Consider the following 26,163-nt stretch of genomic DNA (forward strand, 5'->3'; position numbering starts at 1 on the left):
AAACAAAGGCAGCATTGTATGTTAAAACAATATTAGAGGAGTTTCTAGAAATCATTTGGCCTAAATCATTGTTTAGAAATCAAGGTAGCCTTTGAAGTTATGATATTCTACTCTTGTTACATTTTTTGAAAAGTTTTCCCTAAAGAATGAATAAACAAAAGATCCTAGAATTCTTTATAAATTTAAATCCTTGTTTGGTTGCTGACCAGTGTTTTAGTACTTTGTCATTTTAGAGTGAGGATTTGTTTCTCTTTCCCAGGTATTTTTGTATTTCACTAATTGTAGAAAACTGGTTAATCCTCATTAATTGTTTTCCCTATATATGAAATCAGTAATTAAGTTACAGCTTAACCTTCTGTTGGGCTTAAACAACCCCAGTTACTTTAATTTGACTTCAAAATATATATACTTTTAGTACTTATTACCATTTATTTTTGCTTTTAAGAGTCATCTGAAATGTATACGATCAAAACTGTATGCAATCTTTTATAATAATTTGCTGATAAAATATATGCTGAAACATTGTTTCTTAGGTCCTTAGTGAAACAGTAATTTAATAACCAAAATTGACCAATACCTCTTATCCTTTCCATTCCTCATCACACAACACACATGCAGTTCTTAAATATTTTGCTATTAGGATACTGTGCTAATTGCAGATTTTTGTTTGCCACCTGCTGATATTATTAACCAATCCTGTATAATGAATACAATAAAGAATGAGGTTAAATGTTATTGTGTTGTCTTTAGGGAGTGCTAAGCCTAAAGAGAGATTTGTACCTCTATGATCTACCCTTAATTAGCAATAAACCCTTTCTCTCTGAATTCCTTATTATATATAACATACATCTAAGTAAAACCTACCCAAGCTGTCTAATCACTGAGAAAAGCAAAATAATTCCACATCATTCCATAAAATGTGCTTTGAAGAGAATAACAATTGAAGCAACTGAATATTTTATCTGTCCAAAGCAGTGTACAGGTACAATTCTTTTCTTTAGAAAGGTTAGACTTCAGCCCTGCCTGCAATGCAAGTAACCTGGGTTCGATCCCTGCGTCAGAAAGATCTCCTAGAGAAGGGAATGGCTACCCACTCCAGTGTTCTTGCCTGGAGAATCGCATGGACAGAGGAGTTGGGAGGGCTATGGTCCATGAGTCCCAATGAGTTAGACATGATTGCAGCAATCACACACGTATCTAGATTATATGAACTAAAGCATTAGTTTTTGTAAAATAACTCGAATGAAGTAGTTGTATTTGTTCTTAAAATAGTCATAATAATATATTTGATTCACAACTTAATGTCTGTTATTTTAAATATTTATAATATGCATCATATTTATAATAACCTGATATTGGTAAGAATATAAAACATTTACTAAATGTTATCATGTGCCAGAAATTATACTAATTCACTTACAAGTATTAACTTATTAAAGTCTTGCAACAACCCATTGAGATGAGATACTATTATTGGCTTCATGTTACAGATGATGAAATTATGCAACTGAAAAGTTAAATAGCATACTGATCGAAATTCTTTTGAGTGCGTGCCAGTGTAACCACTCTGTATGTATTTAAATTAGGCTTTAAGTAATTTGGAGAAACGTTCCAAAGGAATTTTACGTAATTCACGTTATAAAATTAAGAGCAACATTTTTTATTTGGAATTAATATTGTCATATTTGGTGTAATGAGTAAACTAAGTAAACTTTTTTGATGTTGTAGTAGAAATGCCAACTTAGCAAGGCTTAATTTCTTTTGAATTTCTTTTGTATGGCAGGTTTTATAAGTTTTGAATGGTGAAGTGCAATTTAAAAATTGACTGTTATGATATTAATGTATCTCAAATCACAAGTTTGTCCTAATAACACTGCCTACATTTGATTGGTCAAGTCAACCTTTATTTTGTCTAGTTGTTAAGCAAATATTAATTGTGAAAGAGACCAGAGAAAAGTAAAATGGACAAGTAACAAAAAGCATTAGAAAACCAACTCAGAAGTATGTCAGTTTTGATAAAAGATCACAATCATTTTACCTATAAGGGAAATAATTATGTTATGAAAATGGGACATACAATACTTTCTAGTCAGCTCTGCATTTTTAAAGCTCTGCATTCTGATAAACATATACAGTCTTCACCTGAAATGTGTTTTACCCCTCCTTTTAATTTCCAGCATTTCTTTTCTTCTTGTCTTTTAAGGATTGTTTGATGGTAGGTCTACATACTTGTGGTGATCTTGCTCCAAATACTCTGCGAATATTCACTTCCAAGTCTGAAGTCAAAGGAGTTTGCAGCGTGGGTTGCTGCTATCACCTCTTATCTGAAGAGTTTGAAAACCCACATAAAGGTACAGAGTTCTTCATGCCTCATGATTTTTTTTATTCAAGCAAAATCACTGCTTTATCTCTCTCCCTCTTTTTTGTTGTTGACAGTATTGTCATTTTGAATTAGCATTTGAAATAAGATCTGATATTCTTACAATTTTAAAAATGTTACATCAAATGAAATTTGATGCATTGTCACTTGTGTATTTTGTGATAGTTTCTCTTTTTATCATAGTATAGTCTGCAGTTCAGTTGCTCAGTCGTGTCTGACTGTTTGCAACCCCATGAACCGCAGCATGCCAGGCTTCCCTGTCCATCACCAACTTCCGGAGTTTACCCAGACTCATGTCCATCGAGTCGGTGATGCCATCCAGCCATCTCATCCTCTGTCATCCCCTTCTCCTCCTGCCTTCAGTATTTCCCAACTTTTCAAATGAGTCAGCTTTTCACATCAGGTGGAGTTTCAGCTTAACATCAGTCCTTCCAATGAACACCCAGGACTGATCACCTTTAGGATGACCTGGTTGGATCTCCTTGCAGTCCAGGAGACTTTCAAGAGTCTTCTCCAACACTACAGTTCAAAAGCATCAATTCTTAAGCTCAGTTATTGCAGCATAAAAACTGCAAATATGTGAAAATTTTGTGTGATACATTTTTTAGAGAACTTCTATTTTAAAATATTTGTCAGATACACATTGACTAATGTAGTGAAGCTAAATTATTTTGTCATAAATATAGAGTTGACAAGATTTGCTTTCGTTTCCAAACTCTTCTCCATCTTGTAAGGCATACTGATATTTCTCCCTCACAAAAAGTTTCTTACTCTATTTTGAAGTGTCAAAACACCATGCTTTCAAAAAGGCGGAGACCTGCAGTTGGTTTAAAATAATAGTATTCAAACTATTTGCTCCTTGGGCTGGAAAGGTACCTGAGGAGTGCAGGACAGAGTGTGTAGACAAGACTGAAAGCACCTGCAGTCTTTCTTCTAGAGCAGATCCAGAAATTCCTCCTTTTGACCCATTTTATATGTTATATCTGTCTATTAGACATGGTATCACATTAGGTAGTTATTTAGTTTATTAATATTAGCAGTTCTCCTTTCTATTAGTTTAATGAGTTATTTATCAATATCCAGTGTCCCTTGCCAAGAATTTTTAGGTCAGGAAGTTGTATCAATGTAGATGGCATTGTTTGCTCTTTTTTTTTTTTTTAAGTTATAAAGCCCAGATGAGTATGAAATTTTGATTATCTTTTTATTTAGTCATGTCCAAGAGGTAAAAATTGTTATTGTATACTGAAATTTGGCTGGGTGAAACAGAGGTCTTCCTTAAAACTGGCAAAAGTTTTTGTGCAGAAGAGGGGAATTTGAACTTTTTTATGTCAGTGTTTTAAAAACTATCTTTTAGAAAAGATATGCAGATGTAAAATTGTGAATATGTAGAGATACACAGAGTAAGAGAAAGAAAGCAAATTGGCAAAAAGTTAACAATAGTTTAATTTAAATGGAAAATATGTTTGTCATATTATTATTTCCAACTTTGCTCTGAGTACACAAATTTTCAAGATAAAACCGGGGAGGGTGGGGAAGTAAACTTAATTTTTTTTTTTTACTCTATATAACCAAATATTTACATTAGTATATAACCCTTTGTATACCTCTTTCCTAAAAGAAATGAGGAAGAAAACAAAACAAAACATTTAAGGCAATCACAGTTTTACAGCTTTTAAATTATTAAATGGAAAGTGTTCTCCTGGCTCATCAAGCATAAAATTCTATGTAGGGAAGTGCTCCTTAGTTCAAGCACGTCCTATTCTACAGGTACAATGAAATAGGGATTTTTTTAACAGTTGGCCCAATTGGGAGTAGATGGAGCCACTTGCTGTGTCTTTCAGTTCAGAAATACTGTCTTATAGTGTAAGATCTTTAATTTCAGCTCCCTGCTTCCTTCTTTCACTTTAACATCATCCCCCTCCGCCTCACCCTCTACCACCACCCACCACCAAAATGCCTTCCCCTTCCAAAGGGCTTCCCTCTCTGTAGGTGGTCCATCTTAAGACTGCCATCTCTGGGCCTGTGGTACCCTTGCAGCACTTGCTGTGTATCATCAGGTCTCAGCCTTTATCTCTGTTCTTCATACAATGGGGTCCTGTCTCTTGGCAGTGTACTCTGTTCCCTGTCACACACATTTTTCCACATCTGACTCTCCCTCTGGAATGATTCCCAGAGCTGGTTCCACTGATTTGAGATGTTTATTTCTTAATGTACATTTAAATCTACATATCTAGTATAAGTGGTTTATGAGTAATTTTATTTGTTCTCTAACTTTTGTTAAATATGTAAAGAAATTCAGATTTAAGTGGCTATACTTATTTCATGACAGCCAGGAAATGTTATTGGTACAATTTATATCCTTTGTCTGGTTCTTCCATTTTATTCTTAAAGGGGTTGGCAGAAACTACTTGCCAGGGTAGGAAGCAATTTAAAAGATTGACTAGTTGCTCACTAGCTGCTCCTTTGTCAGTCCATTTTGTGTCAGTCTTCTCTAGGCAAATAGTAATTTAATATTCTTAGTTACATTTATTTATAATATGTTTCAGTAAAGTATAAACAAACATCAGTTCAGTTCAGTCACTCAGTCGTGTCTGACTCTTTGCGACTTCATGAATCCCAGCATGACAGGCCTCCCTGTCCATTACCAACTCCTGGAGTTCATTCAGACTCAGGTCTATCGAATCAGTGATGCCATCCAGCCATCTCATCCTCTGTCGTCCCCTTCTCCTCCTGCCCCCAATCTCTCCCAGCATCAGAGTCTTTTCCAATGAGTCAACTCTTCGCATGAGGTGGCCTAAGTACTGTAGCTTCAGCTTTAGCATCATTCCTTCCAAAGAAATTCCAGGGCTGATCTCCTTCAGAATGAACTGGTTGGATCTCCTTGCAGTCCAAGGGACTCTCAAGAGTCTTCTCCAATACCACAGTTCAAAAGCATCAATTCTTCGGCGCTCAGCCTTCTTCACAGTCCAACTCTCACATCCATACATGACCACAGGAAAAACCATAGCCTTGACTAGACGGACCTTAGTCGGCAAAGTAATGTGTCTGCTTTTGAATATGCTATCTAGGTTGGTCATAACTTTTCTTCCAAGGAGTAAGCATCTTTTAATTTCATGGCTGCAATCACCATCTGCAGTGATTTTGGAGCCCAAAAAAATAAACATAAGGGAAGATAAATATTTTTAGAGCTAAATGAAATGATTGAGGAAAGTCCTTTGTTTTATGAGTCCACTTAGGTACCTTTTCTGACACACTATTATAAATTGTTTAGAAGTATTTATTGACCATGTATTCAAATTAAGATGAAAAAATATCTTTGAATAAGGCCTGTTCACTAGAGAGGTTTTCGCAGAATCTGAAGGAAGATCGATGCACCACATCTTCAGCTTTGCCGCTTCATTTCTGCCATGGAAAGATTTGATAGATTGATATTCAGAGTGTAGACACTAGTTTTTGTTTACTTTTTTATCTTCAGAACTCAGCACATTGCCTCAGACATGGTTCATGTTGATCAGTGTTTGTACAATGTGTGCTGAATAAATACTTGAGTGGCAGTTGCCCTTCTTCACCGCATTAATAGGAGGAGTTTGACCCCAGAACTCAGACAAGAAAAAGTGTTGGAAAGGTTTGCTAATGACTGTGACTGGCAGCTACAAACTCTCATTTTCCTTCTTGTAGGCAGAGTTAATTCATGCAAAGGCCTTCCTGTCAAAAATGTCTTAACCATTGGAAATCATTGAGATTATGATCTCAGTGGCTTAAGATCTATGAACTAGACTTAAGTGGCAAAAGCTGATAGTATTATCTTAATGTTATTTGATTTCCTCATAAATACCTGAAAAGCACGGAGACTTGGGAGTCTTGCTTGTTAGGAAAGCAAAGAACAAGCAGGAGGGAACAGGACTGAGTGATATGATGAAGCTGGTGGAGATGTATGCAAGATGATTATCTTCAAATACTTTGAAAGCAGAGAGTTTGAAAGCCAAAAGGTAGGAGGAAAATGTAGGAAAATAAGTGATAGGAAAAACAAAAGCAACCTAGGTTTATATTGAGCTTTGCCTAGCTTTAGACTGTTATACTTTCTCTTCTCAAAAACTAGATGGCAATAAGTCACTCCTTTTCTCACACCCCATCTTCATTTTTCTTCCCATTGCTTATAATGAAACTAGAGAAGATATGAACCATCTCCTGTGATTTTTATAACAATATTTCTCAACTCTGGCTGTCCAGATGGATCATATATGACAGCTGCAGTTTCTAGATGCTTGGGACCTGCTTCTGACCTTCTGAAGTATCTCTAAGAATGGGATTTTAATATAAGCATTTTTAAGAAGCACTGTAGGAATTCTAATGAACAGCATCATTGAAAACAAATATGTATTATGGTTTCTAAGAAGACATACAGAATTTTAGAAGATGTTCTATAGAAATATATTCAAGGTTGTTTGTAGTTGTTTTCATCTCTCCCATGCAGGGACTTAGGTAGACTCTACTCATGTGCTAGTTTGCAGATCCAAACAAAAGACTGAATCCAAGAAGATCTAAGAAGGGTATATCAAAGTCTAGGCTACAGAGAATTAACCCCCCAAAAGTCGTTGAAGCATCGAGCTCAGAGTGAAAACCCAGGGAAATCAAACATACAGGCAAAAATGCACAATAAAGGGTTAGAAACTAGACAAAATCAAAGAAGACAATCTGGAACAAGAAAAAAATGTCCGAGATAGTTATATGAGCACTACTAGAATTTTGACAGCTCAACTTTACTGATGAGTGGGTGTGTGGGTGTGTGTGGGTGTGTGAGTGTGTGTGTGTGTGTGTGTGTGTGTGAGTGTGTGTGTGTGTGTGAAAGCAGACAACAGCAGACTTTTTGTTCTTGACTATTTAGCCGTAATTGTTTGGAAAGATGGAATACGGATGTGGTCTTATTTTGTATGTACAACATTCATAGTATTCCTAAAATAGAAATCCACCACTGTACAGTTTGATCATAATATTAGGATAAATTGCCCTAACTTATAGGGCAAGATGTTTGCATGGACAAGGTTGGAGTATTTCCTGTCACATATTTAGGACTAGGTTCCATGGAGTGATGGCCTTCCCTGGTGGCTCAGATGGTAAAGCATCTGCCTACAATGCAGGAGACCTGGGTTCTATCCCTGGGTCAGGAAGATCCCCTGGAGAAGGCAATGGCAACCCACTCCAGTACTCTTGCCTGGAGAATCCCATGGACAGAGGAGCCTGGTAGGCTACAGTCCATGGGGTCGCTAAGAGTTGGACATGACTGAGCGACTTCACTCCCTTTTCCATGGAGTGATATCTTCGAATCATCAAGTATGTCATGTCTTGCTCCTCTGATATCTTACACACCTGCCCCTAACCCTCAGTTTGTTTGCACAGCTGTTTTCAAGTTTGAATTGGGGCAGTTTTGCCCTTTGGGATGTAAATCTGAGTTATTAATAGTCCAACATAGTATAGTAGAAAAGTCTGCTAAGTACACTGCAACTTTTTGTGATGATATTGTACTATGTAAACAATATGTGTTTTACATGAATATGTTTAGCCAGTACGCTGTGGTAGACCATAGTGGTGATCTGTCATGAATGTTAATTTTCAAAAATACCTCAAAACTCTCTGAGCAATTATGAATACCAAAGTTCCACCATATGCTTTAAAAACTGCTTTTAAGTATTTATACATTATGAGCCAGTAGTTCCTAGGAGAACATGAAATAACAGAAACAGTTTTATTGCAGAGCTTTATAGAATATATTTATATAGGTATATGTTTTCCCAAGTTTGACTTGTTTCAGTATTTTGTCATAATATTGATTATCGTTATCATAGTTAATTTGAAATGCTGATACTATTAATTTGAAATACTGATACTATTTCTTTCCGTAGAAGCTGGAGAGAGAACTTCTTTTGGTTGTTTTTCCTGTCAAGGTAGAGAAATGCTGAAGAAACACTACTGGTTACCTCTCCAGATCCATATCTCTCTTTTTCCGTGTTAACTGAACTATGACTTTGTTCAAGCGTCAGTTATTAGGAAGACTGAGTGCTGCTGTCACCTCAGAAATATGTGACTCTCAATCTAAATTAGCTACGATGATTCCGTTTATTTAAGAATGGATATGAGACAGTTGTTACCAATGAACCATGAGGAGCATATCTCCGAAGGGGTTTCCTGGGAAATATTTTTTTCTCTTAAAATTGAATACAAGACAGAAACATTACTTTTCTTTTTCTTTGTTGCCTCTGATCTTGGTCATCTGTCTCTGTTTGTTCAGCCTAGTAATTCTACCTGCTCAGCATTCTGTCAGAATTTGATCTCAGTTCTGTAACGAGTCATTCAGGCCTGGTCTGAGGAATGAAAGGTAATTTACTTTTCCTGTAAATTGATATGATCATATCAGAGATTTTGGAGTGCAAGATGAGTAGAGAAAGAGCTGGGACCTCAGAGAGTCACGTCAGGTGGTTGCATAGAGCTTCTTCAGTGGGCTTGATAGGAGCCCTTTCTGGGAGCAGCCTTTGTCAGGGAACAGATGTTTGCTTGATCTCTCCTCATCTTGTCAACCCAGTGCCCGGAAGTCTGCTCATATCTTCAGTGCCCTTCTAATACTGCAGATCTGCACGGTTAAATACAAAGGGTATAACCCTTGAAAGCCTACAGCTCACTTTTGCATTTACCCTTGATCTGAATGTGTTTCAGGGAATTAAGGTGATCCTCCCTAGAGCCCTCCATTTCCTTTTTTTCTTTTTTTTTTTTAAACAAAGGAGGGCTACAGGTCATCTTTTAGCTTCATGTTTCAACCTGGTCCTGCCATTTCTATATCAAATAGAAATTTGTCAAGGGCATATGATATCCATCCTACTATAAAGTTTCTCAATTTAGGACACCAGTAGGAATTTTCCTCTTCTTTCTTTTAATAATAGAACTTCTCTTAATTTTAGTAGAGCAGACGTCACCCAGCTACAGTCCCTGACTCCCATGTGACAAATTCAAGCCAGTAGAATGTAGTCAGATAATGTGTGCAATTTATTTAAAAGGAAGCTGCTTGTTCCTCTGTTTTTTTTCACTCTTCTTACTGGCTAAGGAGTAACAGTGACCTTGATACTAAAGTTTGTAGCTAACTCTTTAAGCATAGCAGAGCAGCCTGACTTCTGGGCTCTGGATAACACACTTTGTACCTATTACCTTTTTCTGTACTATGACAGGAGAGAAAGATTTCTATCTTATTTAAGACCTGTCTTCTGAGATCCTATCCAGTACAGGTGGATCTAAAGTCTTGTTCTGAATGCTTCTTCTTTGGTGAAACTTTTACCTTAAGACTAACTGTTATGCACTATAAATATGTAGCAAGCCAACAATGATAGCAACAACAAAGGATAACAAATTTTATGTGACAGATTATATGTGAACATATACAATTTATAAATGATTTCTTAGAGGTAAGGGAAAAAAAGAGAATATGATAACTATTAAAAGAGCTATTCCAGCTAGAAGATGGAAAGGATTTCCTGTTAGGAAATCAGGAAAAGCTTTGCAAAGATATTAATAGTAACTTTTGAGTTGAGCTTTGTAGGTTAGGATTTAGGTAGACAAAATTGTTGAGAGAAGCATTCCAAGTGTTAGGAACAAGGTGAGTTAAGGCATGGCAGGTCACTCCTTGGAGATGAATTAATATTCTGGGTAGTGGCTTGATTCATATAAAGTACAGAAGAGTGATATAAGGTTAAAAAGAAAGGCAGAGGTCAGTCCAAGAAGGCCTCATATGGAAAGTCCATTTCAAAATGAAAATTTTGAGCAGAACAGTAACATGACCAAAAGCAGAAGCTGTCACGACCTATGAATTTTCAATTGGGAGATTCTCTGGTACCCTAACAGTGAAACAGTGGGAAAACCAGAAATCGTGGGATCAAGGCTAGGACAACTAGTGCAGTAGAAGCATTCACCCCAAAGGAGTAAACTAGCTGCTTACATTCCTATTCAAAAGGCAAACTCCAGTCAGATGTGAACTGACATCTATTGTCAGAGGGGCTTAGTGGAAAACTGGACCACATGCAGCAGGAGTTTCTGGTCAGGTTTTAGTATATTTGTTCTTTGAAAGGTGCTAGATCTCACAACACAAATGTGTGCTCATATTTTTAATTCTGTTTCTATTAAATTTTTTAGAAATACTGATCACGATCTACTAAATTTCATGACCCATTAATGGGTTGTAGCCAGTGGTGTGACAGTAAATGTTTAAATGATTTTTCTCCGTCCCTGGATAAAAGCTCTAATATGTAGCGTTTCCTGGTATCCATGGTATAAATACACCCAGATTGGCCAGTTTCAGGCTATCACTGTTGTCACTGAATGCTTAACTGGGAAAAGATGACACAGTCAGCTCTCTCTGGAGTCAACCTCACTGCACCACTGACTTTGAGTCACAGTTTGAAATAAATTTAAATATATGTTTGCTTGTTTTAAGTAAGTGAGTTTATTCACTTAAGCAGCAAGTCAACCTATGTATAAAGCCTCCCAAACAGTGTCTGGTATGCAGCAAGTGCTGAATATATATTTGTCAAAAGAATAAGTTCCTTTATGTAGACAAATATAAAGGAATATTTATGCCTTCTTTAGTTTATTTCTTTTTCACTGGTCAACTTTTCACATAAGGACTTCAGTTTCTCAAATGAATCTCACAGAGATTTTCCAGATTTCTAAACTTCCTACTATATCACATGTTCATTACTTAAAATTTTAAAAGAATTTTAGCATAAAATTTGAGAAAATAAAAACAAGTTATTATTAAAAACAAATTATAAGCAATTGATTATATTCCAAAATGATTCTTCAAAGAAAAGAGATTTTCAAAAATAATTTTATTGAAGTATAGTTTATTTATAATGTATTGATTTCTGCTGTGCAGCAAAGTGATTCACATATACTGTTTGTTTAGTCACTGAATGGTTTCCGACTCTTTACCACCCCTTGGACTATAGCCCACCAGGCTCCTCTGTCTATGGAATTTCCCAGGCAAGAATACTGGAGTGAGTTGTCATTTCCTACTCCAATACATATATCCATTCTTTTTCATATGTTTTCCATTATGGTTTATCACAGGATATTGAATATAGTTCTTTGTTACATAGTAGGATCTTGTTGTTTATCTATCCCATGCATAATAGTTTGCATCGTCTAATTCCAAACTCCCGATCCTTCCCTTCCTTCACCATCCAAAAATAAAGTTTTAAAAACAAGTAATTTATAAATGATTGGTAATATTTCAAATTAATTTGTTTCAATTAACTTTCTTTTAGCCTTTCTTATAAATCATTACTGTTTGATCCAGAATCTGGATATTGGGGCATGGAATTCTTTTAGCAAGTCTGACTAATTTTAAAATCAACCTGAAATTAAAATGAAGACTCTCTGAAATTAAGAGAGCATAAGAACTGATTTAATAAGAGCATAAGAACTGATCTTGGGCATTGAGAATATCAGAGAAAATTTATTTGGCATAGGATATGCTAAGATACAGGAGATATTCAGGAAACTGTGTATCCACCAACTGCCCATTTTCCTAGATACCTCGGTAGGACAGTATGCAGAAATTGACAACCCAATGGGAAGACATATAACAAAAGACACACGTGTAACAAAAGACAGTGTAATAGGTGCTGTATTAGATTCGGATGCTCCGAGATACTAGTATGTAAATTCCCGAGGAAGTCTGAAAGTATCCCATAGGGAGGAGATTCTTTGATTGACTAGAGTTTTACTATTCTCTGCAGTGCTGTGGCCTTGTATAAATAAGTTTACCTTTGTGGATCATTTGTAAATTAGTAGAAAGAAAAATTGGATGATCATGAAGGTCTCACTTATGACTCTGATGATCTTATGACTTGAATATAGCTTTCCAAAATATGTCTTTTATTTAAACTGAACCTCACCTGTATTTATCACAATATTTAGATTTAGCCCTGGTTTCTTTTCTTCTTAATTATATAGGGTTTGCATAAACAAATACTCTACTTTCCTGCTATGATTCTGCATTTGAAGGATAATCGAGAGTTTTTGCAAATCATACTCTTAAATCTATGTCATTGTAATAATGGCCTTAAATTTTCCGAAAGCTTTATGTTAAGAAGTAAAAATTATCTAACAATAAATTCCCAGTTAAATGCTTATTTAAGCTTTCATTTTCTTAACTATCAATATTAACAGTTTATTAAATTTGTCTAGAATCAGTAACCATCAGGAGATACCTTGGCTTGAAGAAGGTATTGATCTTGTAATCTTTAAAGTGGATAAGTAGACTCCACTGTCAACTCTGTAGATTCAGGTTTTTATAACCTTTAGTTACAACATCACATTATTTCTCACTGTTCAGCTGGGCCTAAGTCTAAGGGAAATTCTTGCCAATTAACATGGAGTGAATACAGAGATTTCTAGATGTACTTGGCAGTCTGTGCATAGTTACCTCACATAGACAGCTGTATCTGATCTCCAGTCAGTTGTACATTTTCTAGAGTATTGGCTCTGATTACTTTTGCCATAGTGAATCTTCTTGCTGCCTACAAGTAGTTTGACATGGAGTTTTAATATATGTTCCCCTTTCTTTAATTTGCACTTCATTGTTTTTCATGACTAACAGAAAGTGGTTTTAGAAGCTCATGCAGATTGTATTTATTTAGCAAAAAAACAAGTTTTCACTGTGCTCATAATAAGTAAAAGAAGACTTTCATTAAATCTAAAATTGAAAATTAGTATATATGCACTTAAAAGAAGTACTAAAGAGAAATATATGCTTCAAACCATAAGGTAATATGAAATCGAAGCTAACAGAAATTCTTATCAAAAAGTTTACAATCAAACTAATATAAAACAGCCTTAAAAAAAAAACTAGTTTACATTCTACCAGTTCTATATACAAATTTGGGTTTGTATTCTATATAGCAAATAATGTTGAAAATATTTTGCTATAAATATTGTATTTGCACATTTCTTTTTTTCATGTGATAAATAAATTATAAGCACGTTGTTTAAATTTCTTTCATCATCAGTCTGGCACAATGAGCAAAATTTTCTTAGGAATGAAGTTTACAATGTGATTCATGATATTCATGTAAAGATTGTCTCATTGTCTTAGTGCTTCAGATATTCCATATGTGTCTCAATATAAGCTATTTCATCAAGACTGGAGTCTTGAATATAGAGTACATGAAGAGCAACGGAGGAAATCTATTATGCACAGTAAGATGCACCATTGAGATGCTGCTTTCACAGTGTTTGCCAGACCAGTGCGGTGTTTTCTATCCGTACTCAGACATTGCTGTTCTTATAGTCATGCATAAAAATAGCAAAGCAGGACTTCCCTGGCAGTCCAGTGATTAGGACTCTGCACTTCCAGTAGAGAGGAGGCAGGTTCAATCCCTGCCCAGGGAACTAAGATCCCCCATGCCACGTGGCGTGGCCAATTAAAAAACTACCAATGCAGTAGTATATAGGCTGATTCATTCAGAAACAGTGTTTGAATGTAGATGTGACTCTGTTAAAGCCATATATTTTAAACTAGAACTTTAATTTACATATTCCTGTGAGATTATGTTTCCAGCAACATTTTTAACCAAAGGATAGGTGAAATATTAATATACTGATTATATAATAGAGCTACAAGTGGAGAAACAGAAAAAAAGATGATGTAAATATGGCTAACCTGGTATAGTCTAGAGAGAAACAAGTGAGAAATGATAAATTACCCTTTTACCATTGACTAATCAGCCACTCTCTTTAGAGGATTCTGTGAAGCAAAAGACCATACATGGGATATATATCTCAGTGACTTAAATTGAAGATTCTTTTGGTGAAAGCAGTAGAAGACACAGTAGGGCCTCAATTCATATTATAGATTTGATAATTAATTAATGTGAATATCTGTTCTGCTGTGACTTTCTTCAAATGTCTTGAATTCTATTAGGTTGGTGCAAAACGAGTTGCGGTTTTGCGTTGTTGAACTTTGCCTTTTGATATTGGAATACATTTTTAAATAAATGTGGCTATGTTATTCATCATTTTAATATCCATTTCCTGATTTCTTTTGCTAATTACATTACTTGCTGTTTATTTTATATTTATTTTAGACTATAGAAATTATATTAGACAAAAAGCAAATTCAAGTGATTTTTTTAATACAAGTTCAAAATAGATCATAAAGCAGCAGAGACAACTCATAACATCAACACATTTGGGCCCAGAAACTGCTAATGAGCATACAGTTCAGTGGTGGTTCAAGAAGTTTTCCAAGATCCTTGAAGATGAGGAGCATAGTGGCTGGCCATCTGAAGTTGATAGTGACCAATCGAGAGCCATAGTCAAAGCTGATCCTCTTATAAGTACATGAGAAGTTGCTGAAGAACTCAATGTTGACCATTCTATGATCATTCAGCATCTGGAGCAAATTGAAAAAGTGAAAAAGCTTGGTAAGTGGGTGCCTCACGAACTGACCGAAAATCAAAGCAGTCATAGTTTTGTAGTGCCATTGTCTCTTAATTCTACACAACAATGAACCATTTCTCAATTGGATTGCAAGGTGTGATGAAAAGTGAATTTTATACAACAACTGACAACAACCAGCTCCAGTGGCTGGACTGAGAAGAAGCTCCAAAGCACTTCCCCAAGCCAGACTTGCACCAAAAAAGGTCATAGTTGGAGAAGGAAATGGCAGCCTACTTCAGTATTCTTGCCTGGGAAATCCCATGGACAGAGGAGCCTGATGGGCTATAGTCCATGGGGTTGCAAAAGAGTCAGACACAACTTAGCAACTAAACCAAAGCAATAATATTTAAGTTAAGGAGTGATTAGGTTGAACTCAGTGAAATTGCTGGTGTTCAACCATTTTTCAGCTACAAAACCCAGCAATGATAGCAGTTTCATATGATTCAACCTATGTATAGAATATCTTAATGGACACATAGAGTAGAATGTCATTAATATGTTAATACATTAATTAATACCTATTAATTTGGTATTAAAAGTACACTGGGGAAAAAAAAGTCCTGGTCACTGCTGGATGGTCTGCTGCCCATCTGCTCCATTACAGCTGAATCTTACAGAAACAATTACATCTGAGAAGTGTACTTAGCAAATCAATGCAATGCACTGAAAACTGCAATGCCTGCAGCTAGCATTGGTCAGCAGAATGGGCTCAATTCTCCACAACAATGCCTGACCATGCGTTGTACAACCAATGCTTCAAAAGTTGAACAAACTGGGCTATGGAGTTTTGCCTCATCCGCCATACTCACCTGTCCTCTCGCCAACTGACTACCATTTCTTCAAGCGTCTCAATGACTTTTTTACAGGGAAAAATGCTTCCACAACCAGCAGGAGGCAGAAAATGCTTTGCAAAAGTCCATCGAATCCTGAAGCACAGATTTTTATGCTACAGGAATAAACAAATTTGTTTTTCATTGGCAAAAATATATTGATTGTAGTGGTTCCTATTTTGACTAATGAAGATGTGTTTAAGCCTAGTTATAATGATTTAAAATTCACAATCCGAACCTGCAATTATGTTTGTACCAACCTAATAGGATCTTTTTCTGTACTTCCTTTTCAATTTGAAACGAGAGCTACACATAAGTTTTATATTTTAAGTTACCAAATTTTTATAGCCATATTTATTCTAAGCATTTTTAGAGAGTATATCAATTTTTAGAATTTATCTACTTTTAAATTATCTAGTTATGCCTCATCTAGTTGTACTGTTTTGAATTTATCCTTTAACTTAAGAGTGTTGATGAAAATTAGTCCATCTAAGAGATGGAAAACTTTATTTGAGCCAAACCAGGGAACAGCATCTTAGAAAGCTCTAAGAACTGTTCCACTCATGAGAAGTCAAGGCATAGTTATGTAAGTTTTTTGGAACACAGGGCTATACATTAAATGGCATATTATTGACAGTTTACACAGTCTAGATCTAAGCATCATTTTGGCCCCTTTCAAGATCAAGAAGAAATGTAATCTTTTAAGGAGTTGTGTTTTCAATGCTAGGAGAATTGTTCTTTATGATTGAGCAGGTATTCCTGCTGACGGGGAAGGTTTGGTTGATGCGTAGGTCACATATGCAATGCACAGTGTGGGGAGAGAGGAGGCCAAAGGACAGAGAAGAACTTTTTATATTTAAATTTTTCTTGTCTTGCCATAAAATGTGAATTTTATTTCGCAACAGTATGGGTCTGATTTATATAGTTTAATTATATTTATTCTTTTAGTTTTAATATATTCAACTGATAAGATATGAGTACTTAGAAATCTTAGCAATTTGGTATAGTTTTAATATGCCTTTTACCCTTAGATAATATTTTGAATGTCGTAAGAAAAAAGCCAAGTGTAACTCAAAGTTTTTTGGTCTGAAACAGTGGAAAAATGGAGTTATTTAGTGACCTGAATATGACTGCTGAAAGAGTAGAATTGAGAAGAAGGTTGTTCAGTTTTGGACAATTGAGTTTGACGTTCGTTTTAAAAATACAAGTGTGGAGGTTATATCATCAGTTGGATAGATAATTCTGGGTTTCTGAGGACAAATCTGGGTTTAACATAGATCTTTGAATTATTAACATAGAGATAGTAAGTTTGAGTGATATCACTTAGGGAGTAGAGATCTTAAAAAAAAAAAAATACAGGGATTAAACCTAGAAACATTCTTTAAAGTTCAGAGTACTTTCCAAAAGGAGTTTGGGAAAACAAGAGGACCTGTGTAGTGATCTAATAAGGAAGAACAGTACAGTGCTGTTCTTTTACTTGGCAGTGTATTTTGGCCTTCCCTTGTGGCTAAGCTGTTAAGAATCCACCTGCAATGCTTGTGACCTGGGTTCGATCTCTGGGTTGGGAAGATCCCCTGGAAAAGGGAAAGGCTACTCACTCCCGTATTCTGGCCTGGAGAATTCTATGGACTCTATAGTCCATGGGTCGCAAAGAGTCAGACACGACTGAGCGACTTTCACTTTCATTGTTAACATATATAGATTTACTAAATTTGTTTAATAAGGACAAAGTATTCCTTAGAATGGATGTACCACGTTCTATTTCACTTCTCCTGTATTGGTGACATATGTTTTATAATTTTCTCCTCTAACTATAATTTTTGATTTATCTGGTTCCATAATCTATCTTCCCTGGTGGCTCAGTCAGTAAAGAGTCTGCCTATAATGCGGGAGACTTGGGTTCAATCCTTGGGTCGGGAAGGCACCCTGGAGAAGGAAATGGCAACCCTCCCGTATTCTTGCCTGGAGAATTCCATGGACAAAGGAGCCTGGTGGGCTACAGTCCAAGGGGTCACAGAGAGTTAGACACAACTGAGTGACTTAACTTTCACTTTGTTTCACTTTCACAATCTATCTGGGTTTATTTTTGTTTATGATTTGCAAAATGGTTCTATTTTTTCTAAATTCTATTTATTATTATGCTTTTACATATTGATATGAAATGACACCTTTCTCAGATAGTGCATTTTTAGGTTATCTTTTCCTTTAGTCTGTTGGTTCCTATAATAAAACTATACTGTTTTAATTTCTGTAGTTTATTTGAACCTTTGAAATTTGGTAGAGCAAGTCCTTCAAAGTTCTTAGTTTTCAAAATTGTCTATTTTTGCTTTTATTTCCAGTATTCTGGGAGGTGGGTCATAGAGAATCCTGCTGTGATTTATGTCAGAGAGTGTGTTGCCTGTGTTCTCCTCTAGGAGTTTTATGGTTTCTGGTCTTACATTTAGATCTTTAATCCATTGTGAGTTTATTTTTGTGTATGGTGTTAGGAAGTGTTCTAGTTTCATTCTTTTACAAGTAGTTGACCAGTTTTCCCAGCACCACTTGTTAAAGAGATTATCTTTAATCCATTGTATATTCTTGCCTCCTTTGTCGAAGATAAGGTGTCCATAGGTGTGTGGATTTATCTCTGGGCTTTCTATTTTGTTCCATTGATCTATATTTCTGTTCTTGTGCCAGTACCTTACTGTCTTGATGACTGTGGCTTTGTAGTAAAGCCTGAAGTCAGGCAGGTTGATTTCTCCAGTTCCATTCTTCTTTCTCAAGATTGCTTTGGCTATTCGAGGTTTTTTGTATTTCCATACAAAATTATCTTATGCATTTTTCTTTCAAAAAAGTTTTATTTATTTACTTTTAAAAGAGTAACCATTTTATTTCATTGGTGTGTGTAAGACATACTAATGCAGTTTTATATTTTTTAAAAACCAGATACAGTTTCCTCAAAGAGATTTCTGTCAGGAAAGGCTTGCTGACTGCTACTGCTGCTGCTGCTAAGTTGCTTCAGTCTGCATCTCATTTATTGTCTGGGCTCAGCAATGGAAGCCAGGATATTCAGTGCACATTTGGGTGAACAGTACCAGATACGAAAGTCAAACAATAAGGCTTTGTTTCATGTTTTGCTAGAATTCTTTCCAATATTTCTTGTGTGGCTGGGAAAAGGATACACCATCTTTCAGAGAAGAAAATAATTAATATTAAAATGCTTCTTTAATATTAACAGTGGAACTATTTTAAAATTTGATGATGGAGTATTTTACTTATCCAGAGATCTTGGCAAGAGGAAAATTGAAATGCTGATCACATCAACGATTTAATAAGGCTTAGGTAGAAAAGTTTGCTTGAGTCTTTCATTTGGGATTAAAGTTTATGTGATTTATAGTGCATATTCATAGAAAAGTTGTAAAATGTTTGGTGTTTAAAAAGAATGACTTTTAAATTATTTCATTTCCTTTCTAATATTTAGATCATAATATACATTGTTAACCAGGTTCAAAGTAAAAGCTGATTTTGATGATTTGTGTGTCAAATGAGTTTTAGAATCAGACTGTTAAAATCCATCTTTAAAAAGCTGTTGGGATTTTTATTGACATACAGTGAATTTATAGATTATTGTGGGGATAAATTATGTCTTTGATATGTTTTTTCCTGTTGTAACATATTATCTTTTCATTTATTTGGTGGTTATTTCAGATATTTTTGTTAATCTTGCCCCATTTTAGTTAGTTTATTCATAAAGATTTTGTTGGGTTTTTTCCTTTGATATAAGAAACATTTATTGGGTGGCCTGACACATGCTAGTCACTGTTTTAGGGACCAGTGATGTAAGATTAAACAAAACAAAGCCCCTGCCCTCACTACGCTTATATTCTGATAAGAAGGCATCAGGGTCTTTCCTGGTAGAGCAGTGGATAAGAATCTGCCTGCCAGTGTGGGAGACATGGGTTCATTCCCTGGTCCAGGAAGATGCCACATGTCATGGGGCAGGAAAAGCTGTGCACCACAACCACTGAAGCCCACGTGTCCTAGGGCACACAAACCGTGACTGCTGAGCGTGTGTGTCACAACTGCTGAAGCCCATGCGCCCTAGAGCCTCCACTTTGCAACAAGAGAAGCCGCTGCAATAAGTCTGTGCACCCCAAGGAAGAGGAGCCCCTGCTCCCTGCAACTGGAGGAACCCCACCCAAAGACAACGAAGACCAAGCACTGCCAAAAATTAATTAGTTTTTTGAAAGAAGGCATCAGGCAATAGAAAAATGAAAAAGTGGATACATAATGTCAGGTTATAAACAGGAGAACAACTAAGCAGGGAGAAGAGGGCAAGGTATGTGAAGAGCAAAGCAAAATCTTTAAAAAATCACTTTATATATTTTTTTCCTATCTTTTTTCCCCTATCTCAATAATAATCATTGTGGTTTTAAATAAAATAGTCTAAAACCCTCTACATATGAAAGTATAATGTAAGTTGAGATTATTAACTTAGGGGACAAAAATTTATGTCTCTAACAGCATAATGCCTGTTTATTTTTTTCTGGATAAAATTATATATCAGATTTCACTTAAATCTAAAGAAATCTTAAGAGCATGTATTTTCAATGAGGGCATGCAGATAATCTTGATTCATCTATGTAATTCTGTTGATTCAGTTCAACAAAGTTCTGTAATAGGCACCAGAGGGTATAAGATAAGTGAGAGTCTGTCTTTCCTCTTTGGGAGCTCATGATACAGTGGGGAATTCAGAAACAATTACATAGAACTTTCATGCATGTCTGAGAGTGATGTATTCATGATCTATAGATCTTAATCAACTACGAATATGAATTATTGAAAAAATGAATAAAAGAAGTAATGAGTGATGGATGTATAAACCAAATGATATTAAGACTAGAAGAGAGAATAATTTTTCGTAACTCAGGGATGAAGGAAAGCTTTCTAAAAAGGTGACATTTGGTTTTCATTTAGAAAAATGTAAAAACAAATCTGAGCCAGATTATGAGAGCCATGAACGATATACTGAAGCCTCAGAATGTTATTCAGTGGAAGGCAAAGTATACTTAGTCCCATAAAAATATTTTTGAGTGTTTATTGCAAAATAATTGCATCATTCGTTTACATTTCTGAAAAATAGGAAGCGACAGCAAGTCACTAGGACTTTTCAGAGATAAAACCAACTGACATGGTAACCAGTGGTAGGGAAATAGGGTCGGTGGTGGTGAGGGGTGACAGTGAAGGCTAAAGATGATGGCAAGGTTTTAGGTTATGTCTTGACAGTTGTTGTTCAGTCTCTCAGTCGTGTCCGACTCTGCGCCCCTTGTCTTTCACGGCAGGCTTCCTTGTCTTTCACTATCTCCCAGAGTTTACTCAAACTCATGTCTGTTGAGTTCATGATAGCGTGATTACATAATGGCATATTATTATTGGGGAAGAACAGATTTGTAGGCCTAGGAAGTGAGTTTATTTTTGCATATTTTTTAGTTTTAGAAATATTTAGCAGATAACTAAATTTTCTTATCTCAACATCCAGAAAGAAGTTCAGACTGGAGATAACTTGGGAGTTAAATTTAAAGGAGTAGATGCAATTGCTCAGAAAGGAGTGAGGCAAGGGTTGCCAGCAACCACGAGCGGCAAGGAGGAGGCAAGGAGAGATTCTTTCCAAGAGCATTCACAGTGAGCGTGCCCCAGCTGATACCTTGATTCCAGACCTCTAGTCTCCAGAACTGTGAGAGAACACGCTTCTTTTGTTTCAGCCACCCAGTGTGTTGTGATTTGTTACGGCAGCCCTGGGAAAGTAATGGCAGGAATGATCAGCATGTACTGAGATATGGATAAGATTGCCGAGGGAAAGAATATAGATAGATTCAGACTAATTTTAGACAATTTTGACAGAGCAAAGTTTACTTTAAAAAACAGTTAAGACCAGACAAATGTGATACTTTTTATCATACCATACAAAAATGTTAGTAACTGTTGTATTCTACCTAGCCGTTTCATTCATTTGTTTACCAGCTGAAGGCATATGAGTTTATGAGCCTTTAGTCAAAGAAAGCATAAAAGGGGCATGGGAGTAGGAGGATTAACCCTTAAGCACATTTAATAGACAGAAAACAATAAGCTATCAAGGGGCTATGAAGAGTATTAGGCCACAGATAAGAGAGAATGAGATCACAGAAGCCAAGTGAAGAGAATGTTTTAAGGAGGGAACATCAAGAGCTCCCTAAAATCTGCAGTAAGAAAAATACCCATTGGATTTGGTCTCAGATTCTGGTGGTGATGGAAACAAGGGGCGTTTGAGTGGCATGTATCGATGTATAGATTTCAGAAAGATACTGTTACTCTTAATGTAGAGGAAAGGCGAAAAGAAAGGGAAAGAGAATTTGCTAGTAGGTATTGCATTTACCCCGTTAAGAGCTAATGAAGATTGAAAATGAAAAGGAGATATAATTAAGAGGATAAGTATATAAGAACTTGGGGATTAAAAGAGAGAACGATAAAAAAAAATGGTTTTATAATTCAAACTCGTGTCACTAAATGGATGATGATATTAACACAAAAAGGAAGAACTAGTAGAATATCTAGATTGACAAGATTAATGCGTTTCTAAAGCTAGAAAAGACTAAGAAATGGAATAGAAGGAAAAAAACAAGAAACTTCATCTCCTCCAAAATTAAAGATAGCATGAAAGTGATCCTCAAGGAAACCAACTTGATTCCACTGGTTGGTTTGTTTGTTCTGTGGCACAGCCATGTCCAACCCTTTGCCACCCCGTGAACTGCAGCACACCAGGCCTCTGTCCTGCAAGTTTACCCAAGTTCAAGTTCATTGCATCGGTGATGCCATCCAGCCATCTCATTCTCTGACACTCTCTTCTCCTTCTGCCCTGTTCGGAAATGAACAAAGCTGTGAGACTGCTCTAACCTCAATCACAGAACAAACTATGATACAAATTCAAAAAGCCTCAAGGTGATTGATTACACAACCACTGGATGTCCAAAGGAGTGAGTCTCTCCTGTGGTGTCACATAACCCTGAACCAAGGCTGGCAATTCCTGCAAACTGCCCAAAAAGTTCAGAGGTGTTTTGGTTGGAGGTTTGGGGAGCCATGTGCGTGAATGAGACTGCCCGTCTTCTGTCCTTCACACTGTTAGATAGGGTTGGAGGGGGAACTTACTTAAGCACATGGTAAAGTTACCCATCTGTAGGCCTCCATTTTGGGGGCAAAGAAAAGTTTGATGAGCCCTAAAGAAGACAGTAACCCTCTTCCCCCCTCATCACATTCACCAGCCCAAGTGAGGAAACATGCTTGCCATCTTTCAGCCTCCATTTCTCCAGTGACAGCCCAGTGTGCTCAGTGTGTGACTGCTCCCCTGCTGGCTTCCGCACTGTATCATCTGAAATCTAGAGGAATCCCAGTCTTATGTAACCCTATCTGCAGCTCCTCTTTATCACCATGCATCAGCTGGCAAGCCCAGAGCTCTGTATTTCCCTGAAAAATCCCCTTCCCTGCCCCCACCACAACACTCACAGCCTTACCACTATCTCTAGGGATGCTAAGGCCTAACCCCATCATGCCTTTGATCCCCATTCGTGTCAGTCCTCACCAGAAACCCGGCTTCACCATTCATTCCTGATTTCCAGGATTCTCAACAAATGTATATATGTCCTTTGTTCTGCCTTATCTTCTACCTCTTCTCAATTCCAAAATGTTCTTGAATTCAGTCATGCATTACCAAAATTGCCTTTATGTGCAACTATTCTCTGAAGATCACTTTACTGTCTAATCAAAATGGAGCTCTTTGCTGAGGAAGCACACTTGCCGTACTCATCAAGCAGTGCGTTTTTCTGTCTCAGTTCCCTTGTATGAGGTAATTGGCTGCTTTGTTGCTACTTCAACACTGTATTCATCATCTAATGTTGTTTGAGAGATCACCACAAAACTGAATGACTTAGAAACAGAATAAATTTTGTTATACCTTATTACAATTTCTGTGGGTTAAGGATTTGAGACTAACTTGGGCATGGATTTCTTATATTAGATTTTTTTTTTCCTGGAAATAATATACCCCTTCCATTGTAATATATTTTCCAGAAATACTCTTCTCATTTCATTCTGATGTTAAGTAGTAATTTTAGCTTATTATTGGTGGAGGAAATTTCTACCTATTTTCAGGCAAGTAGACATGCCTTTTTCCTGGCAGCATAAGGCAAATTGCAGAGCAGTTTGGTACACTAATTATACTTTTATTAGATGGTACACTAATTGTACTTTTCATTACAAATCCATTGCTTGTTTCTTAAGTGGAATTCTTTTCCTGTTTTGTAGCAAGCTGGCTTTCATCTCCTCTTTTCCATTCCTACAAGTTTGTTCTGTAGGTATTTGGTTGGACTATTAGAAACTGAAAAATAGTCAATAATTTTTAAATTGTATAATATTCTAGTATTATATTTTTGGAAATTAACTATGTCTTGTTGGAGCTCTGTTTGTTTGCTTTTCATTAAGTCTTCCCAACAAATATTTTCATGACTTGTAAGTCATGAAAAGACTCCTCATGTAAGTCTCTGCTCAAAAACACATTGTCAAAGAAGACTCCTGTATTAATTAGAACAGAGGGATTCAACTAGTGTGTCATGGATGCTACATGGGAGTTCCTGTGATATTGCTTCCTTCATCCCATGGGTTTTGGCTCAAGACAGTTATCATCATCTGTTTATTCCACTGTGACCTACAAAATCCACCATATTCTCTGAGTGCTGAGCTACAAAAAAAAGTTGGGAAACACTGAATTAAAGATTTAGATGCTAGATAGTTTCAAACCCAAAGTAGCAGTCACTTCAACAAAACAGATGGATGTTTCTGTTTCCGTCCCAAGGCAGATGATTAAAGCTAGTTAAAGGAGCTCTGTGGGCATCCACACAGATGCCCTCAGATGGTAAAGAATCTGTCTGTGATGCAAAAGACTCGGGTTCGGTCCCTGGGTTGGAAAGATCCCCTAGAGAAGAGAATGGCTCCCCGTTCCACTATTCTTGCCTGGAGAACTCCATGGACAGAGGAGTCTGGCAGGCTATAGTCCATGGGGTTGCAGAGTCAGACATGACTGAGTGTCTGACACACAGACACACACAAAGGAGCTCTACACAAAAAAGCCTTCGAAGAACCCAGAATCCTTCTGTCTTGTTGCTCCATCATCTGCTTGCCAACATGACCATAAAGTGAGGAGGGGAGAGCTTTCTCCTTTTTGAGCATTTGCGCACATCTCTTCTGCCCACATCCTGTTAGCCAAAACTTAATCTCTAGCTATTTTAGTGGCTGCATGGGAATCTGGGAATTATAGTCTTTAATCTGAACAGCTGAATAGTCAGCTAAAGATTGAATGCTCTGTTACTTTATAAGGAAGAAGGAGAGAGCAGATAGGGGAAGGGGAAAAAAACGGTTTTATTAGTTAGGACTTTCCTAAACACTCTCAATAAAAGACCAAAACCCCATTTCTTCAGCCTCTTACTCTTTAAAGTTTAGCTATTTCTTTCTTCAGCTGTCAGAAAAAGAATTAAACTACTTACAGTAACCCTTTCATTTAGCAATAATCATGTTTTGGTTAAATCGTAAAGCCTTCAGTAAAACTCAAACCTCTCTTTCAAGCCATCTTGGTAATTGACGAAGGAACTAGACTGGGGTCCCTTGGACTTGCATAGGCTTCAAGAGCTCCATGAGTCCTGGGCAATTGTAAGTGAAGTTGTTTATATAACCTGGTGGTTAAGAGCATGGCCTCTGGAGTCAGACTGCTGGTTTAAATTCCAGGTTTGTCGTGTGCTAGATTTGCAACTTAGGCAATTCTCTTAAAGTCCCTGTGCTTAGTTTCTCTATCTGAAACATGAGAACCATAGTATACCTATTTCATAGAATTGCTGTGGGGACTTGTTAATACGAAAGCTCCTAGCATTTAAAGGTAATTAATACATTTAAAGTACTTATAACAGTGTTTAACAAGATTGTGTTGTATAAATACTAGCATTGTTATTATTTATATTCCTGGGGCAAGGAATATGTCTTCCATCTTCCATATGATTATCAAATAAGGTCAATTATAAAATCCTAATTAAAAGAAAGAAGGAAATCACTATCACAGGCTCATGTCTATATGAAACTTAAATTTTCTCTATTTTAATCGAAAACCATCTGATATTTCATAACACAAACGTTTATTTGGTGGAATCTACTGTGGTATTGGAGAAGACTCTTGAGAGTCCCTTGGACTGCAAGGAGATCCAAGCAGTCCATTCTGAAGGAGATCAGCCCTGGGTGTTCTTTGGAAGGAACGATGCTAAAGCTGAAACTCCAGTACTTTGGCCACTTCATGCGAAGAGTTGACTCACTGGAAAAGACTCTGATGCTGGGAGGGATTGGGGGCAGGAGGAGAAGGGGACGACAGAGGATGAGATGGCTGGATGGCATCACTGACTTGATGGACGTGAGTCTGAGTGA

General features: G+C 36.6%; 1 protein-coding gene across 1 annotated transcript in view; it reads left to right on the top strand.

Annotated features, from left to right (window-relative positions):
* Positions 1-26,163, top strand: part of METTL25 (methyltransferase like 25) — a 107,301-nt gene that overhangs the window by 37,929 nt on the left and 43,209 nt on the right. Inside the window, exon 5 of the mRNA XM_052640948.1 lies at positions 2,204-2,351. Coding sequence (XP_052496908.1) covers positions 2,204-2,351 — 148 coding nt within the window. The remainder of the gene's footprint in view (positions 1-2,203; positions 2,352-26,163) is intronic.

The sequence above is a fragment of the Budorcas taxicolor genome, chromosome 5 (assembly GCF_023091745.1).
Source record: "Budorcas taxicolor isolate Tak-1 chromosome 5, Takin1.1, whole genome shotgun sequence".
Classification (NCBI taxonomy): Eukaryota; Metazoa; Chordata; class Mammalia; order Artiodactyla; family Bovidae; genus Budorcas; species Budorcas taxicolor.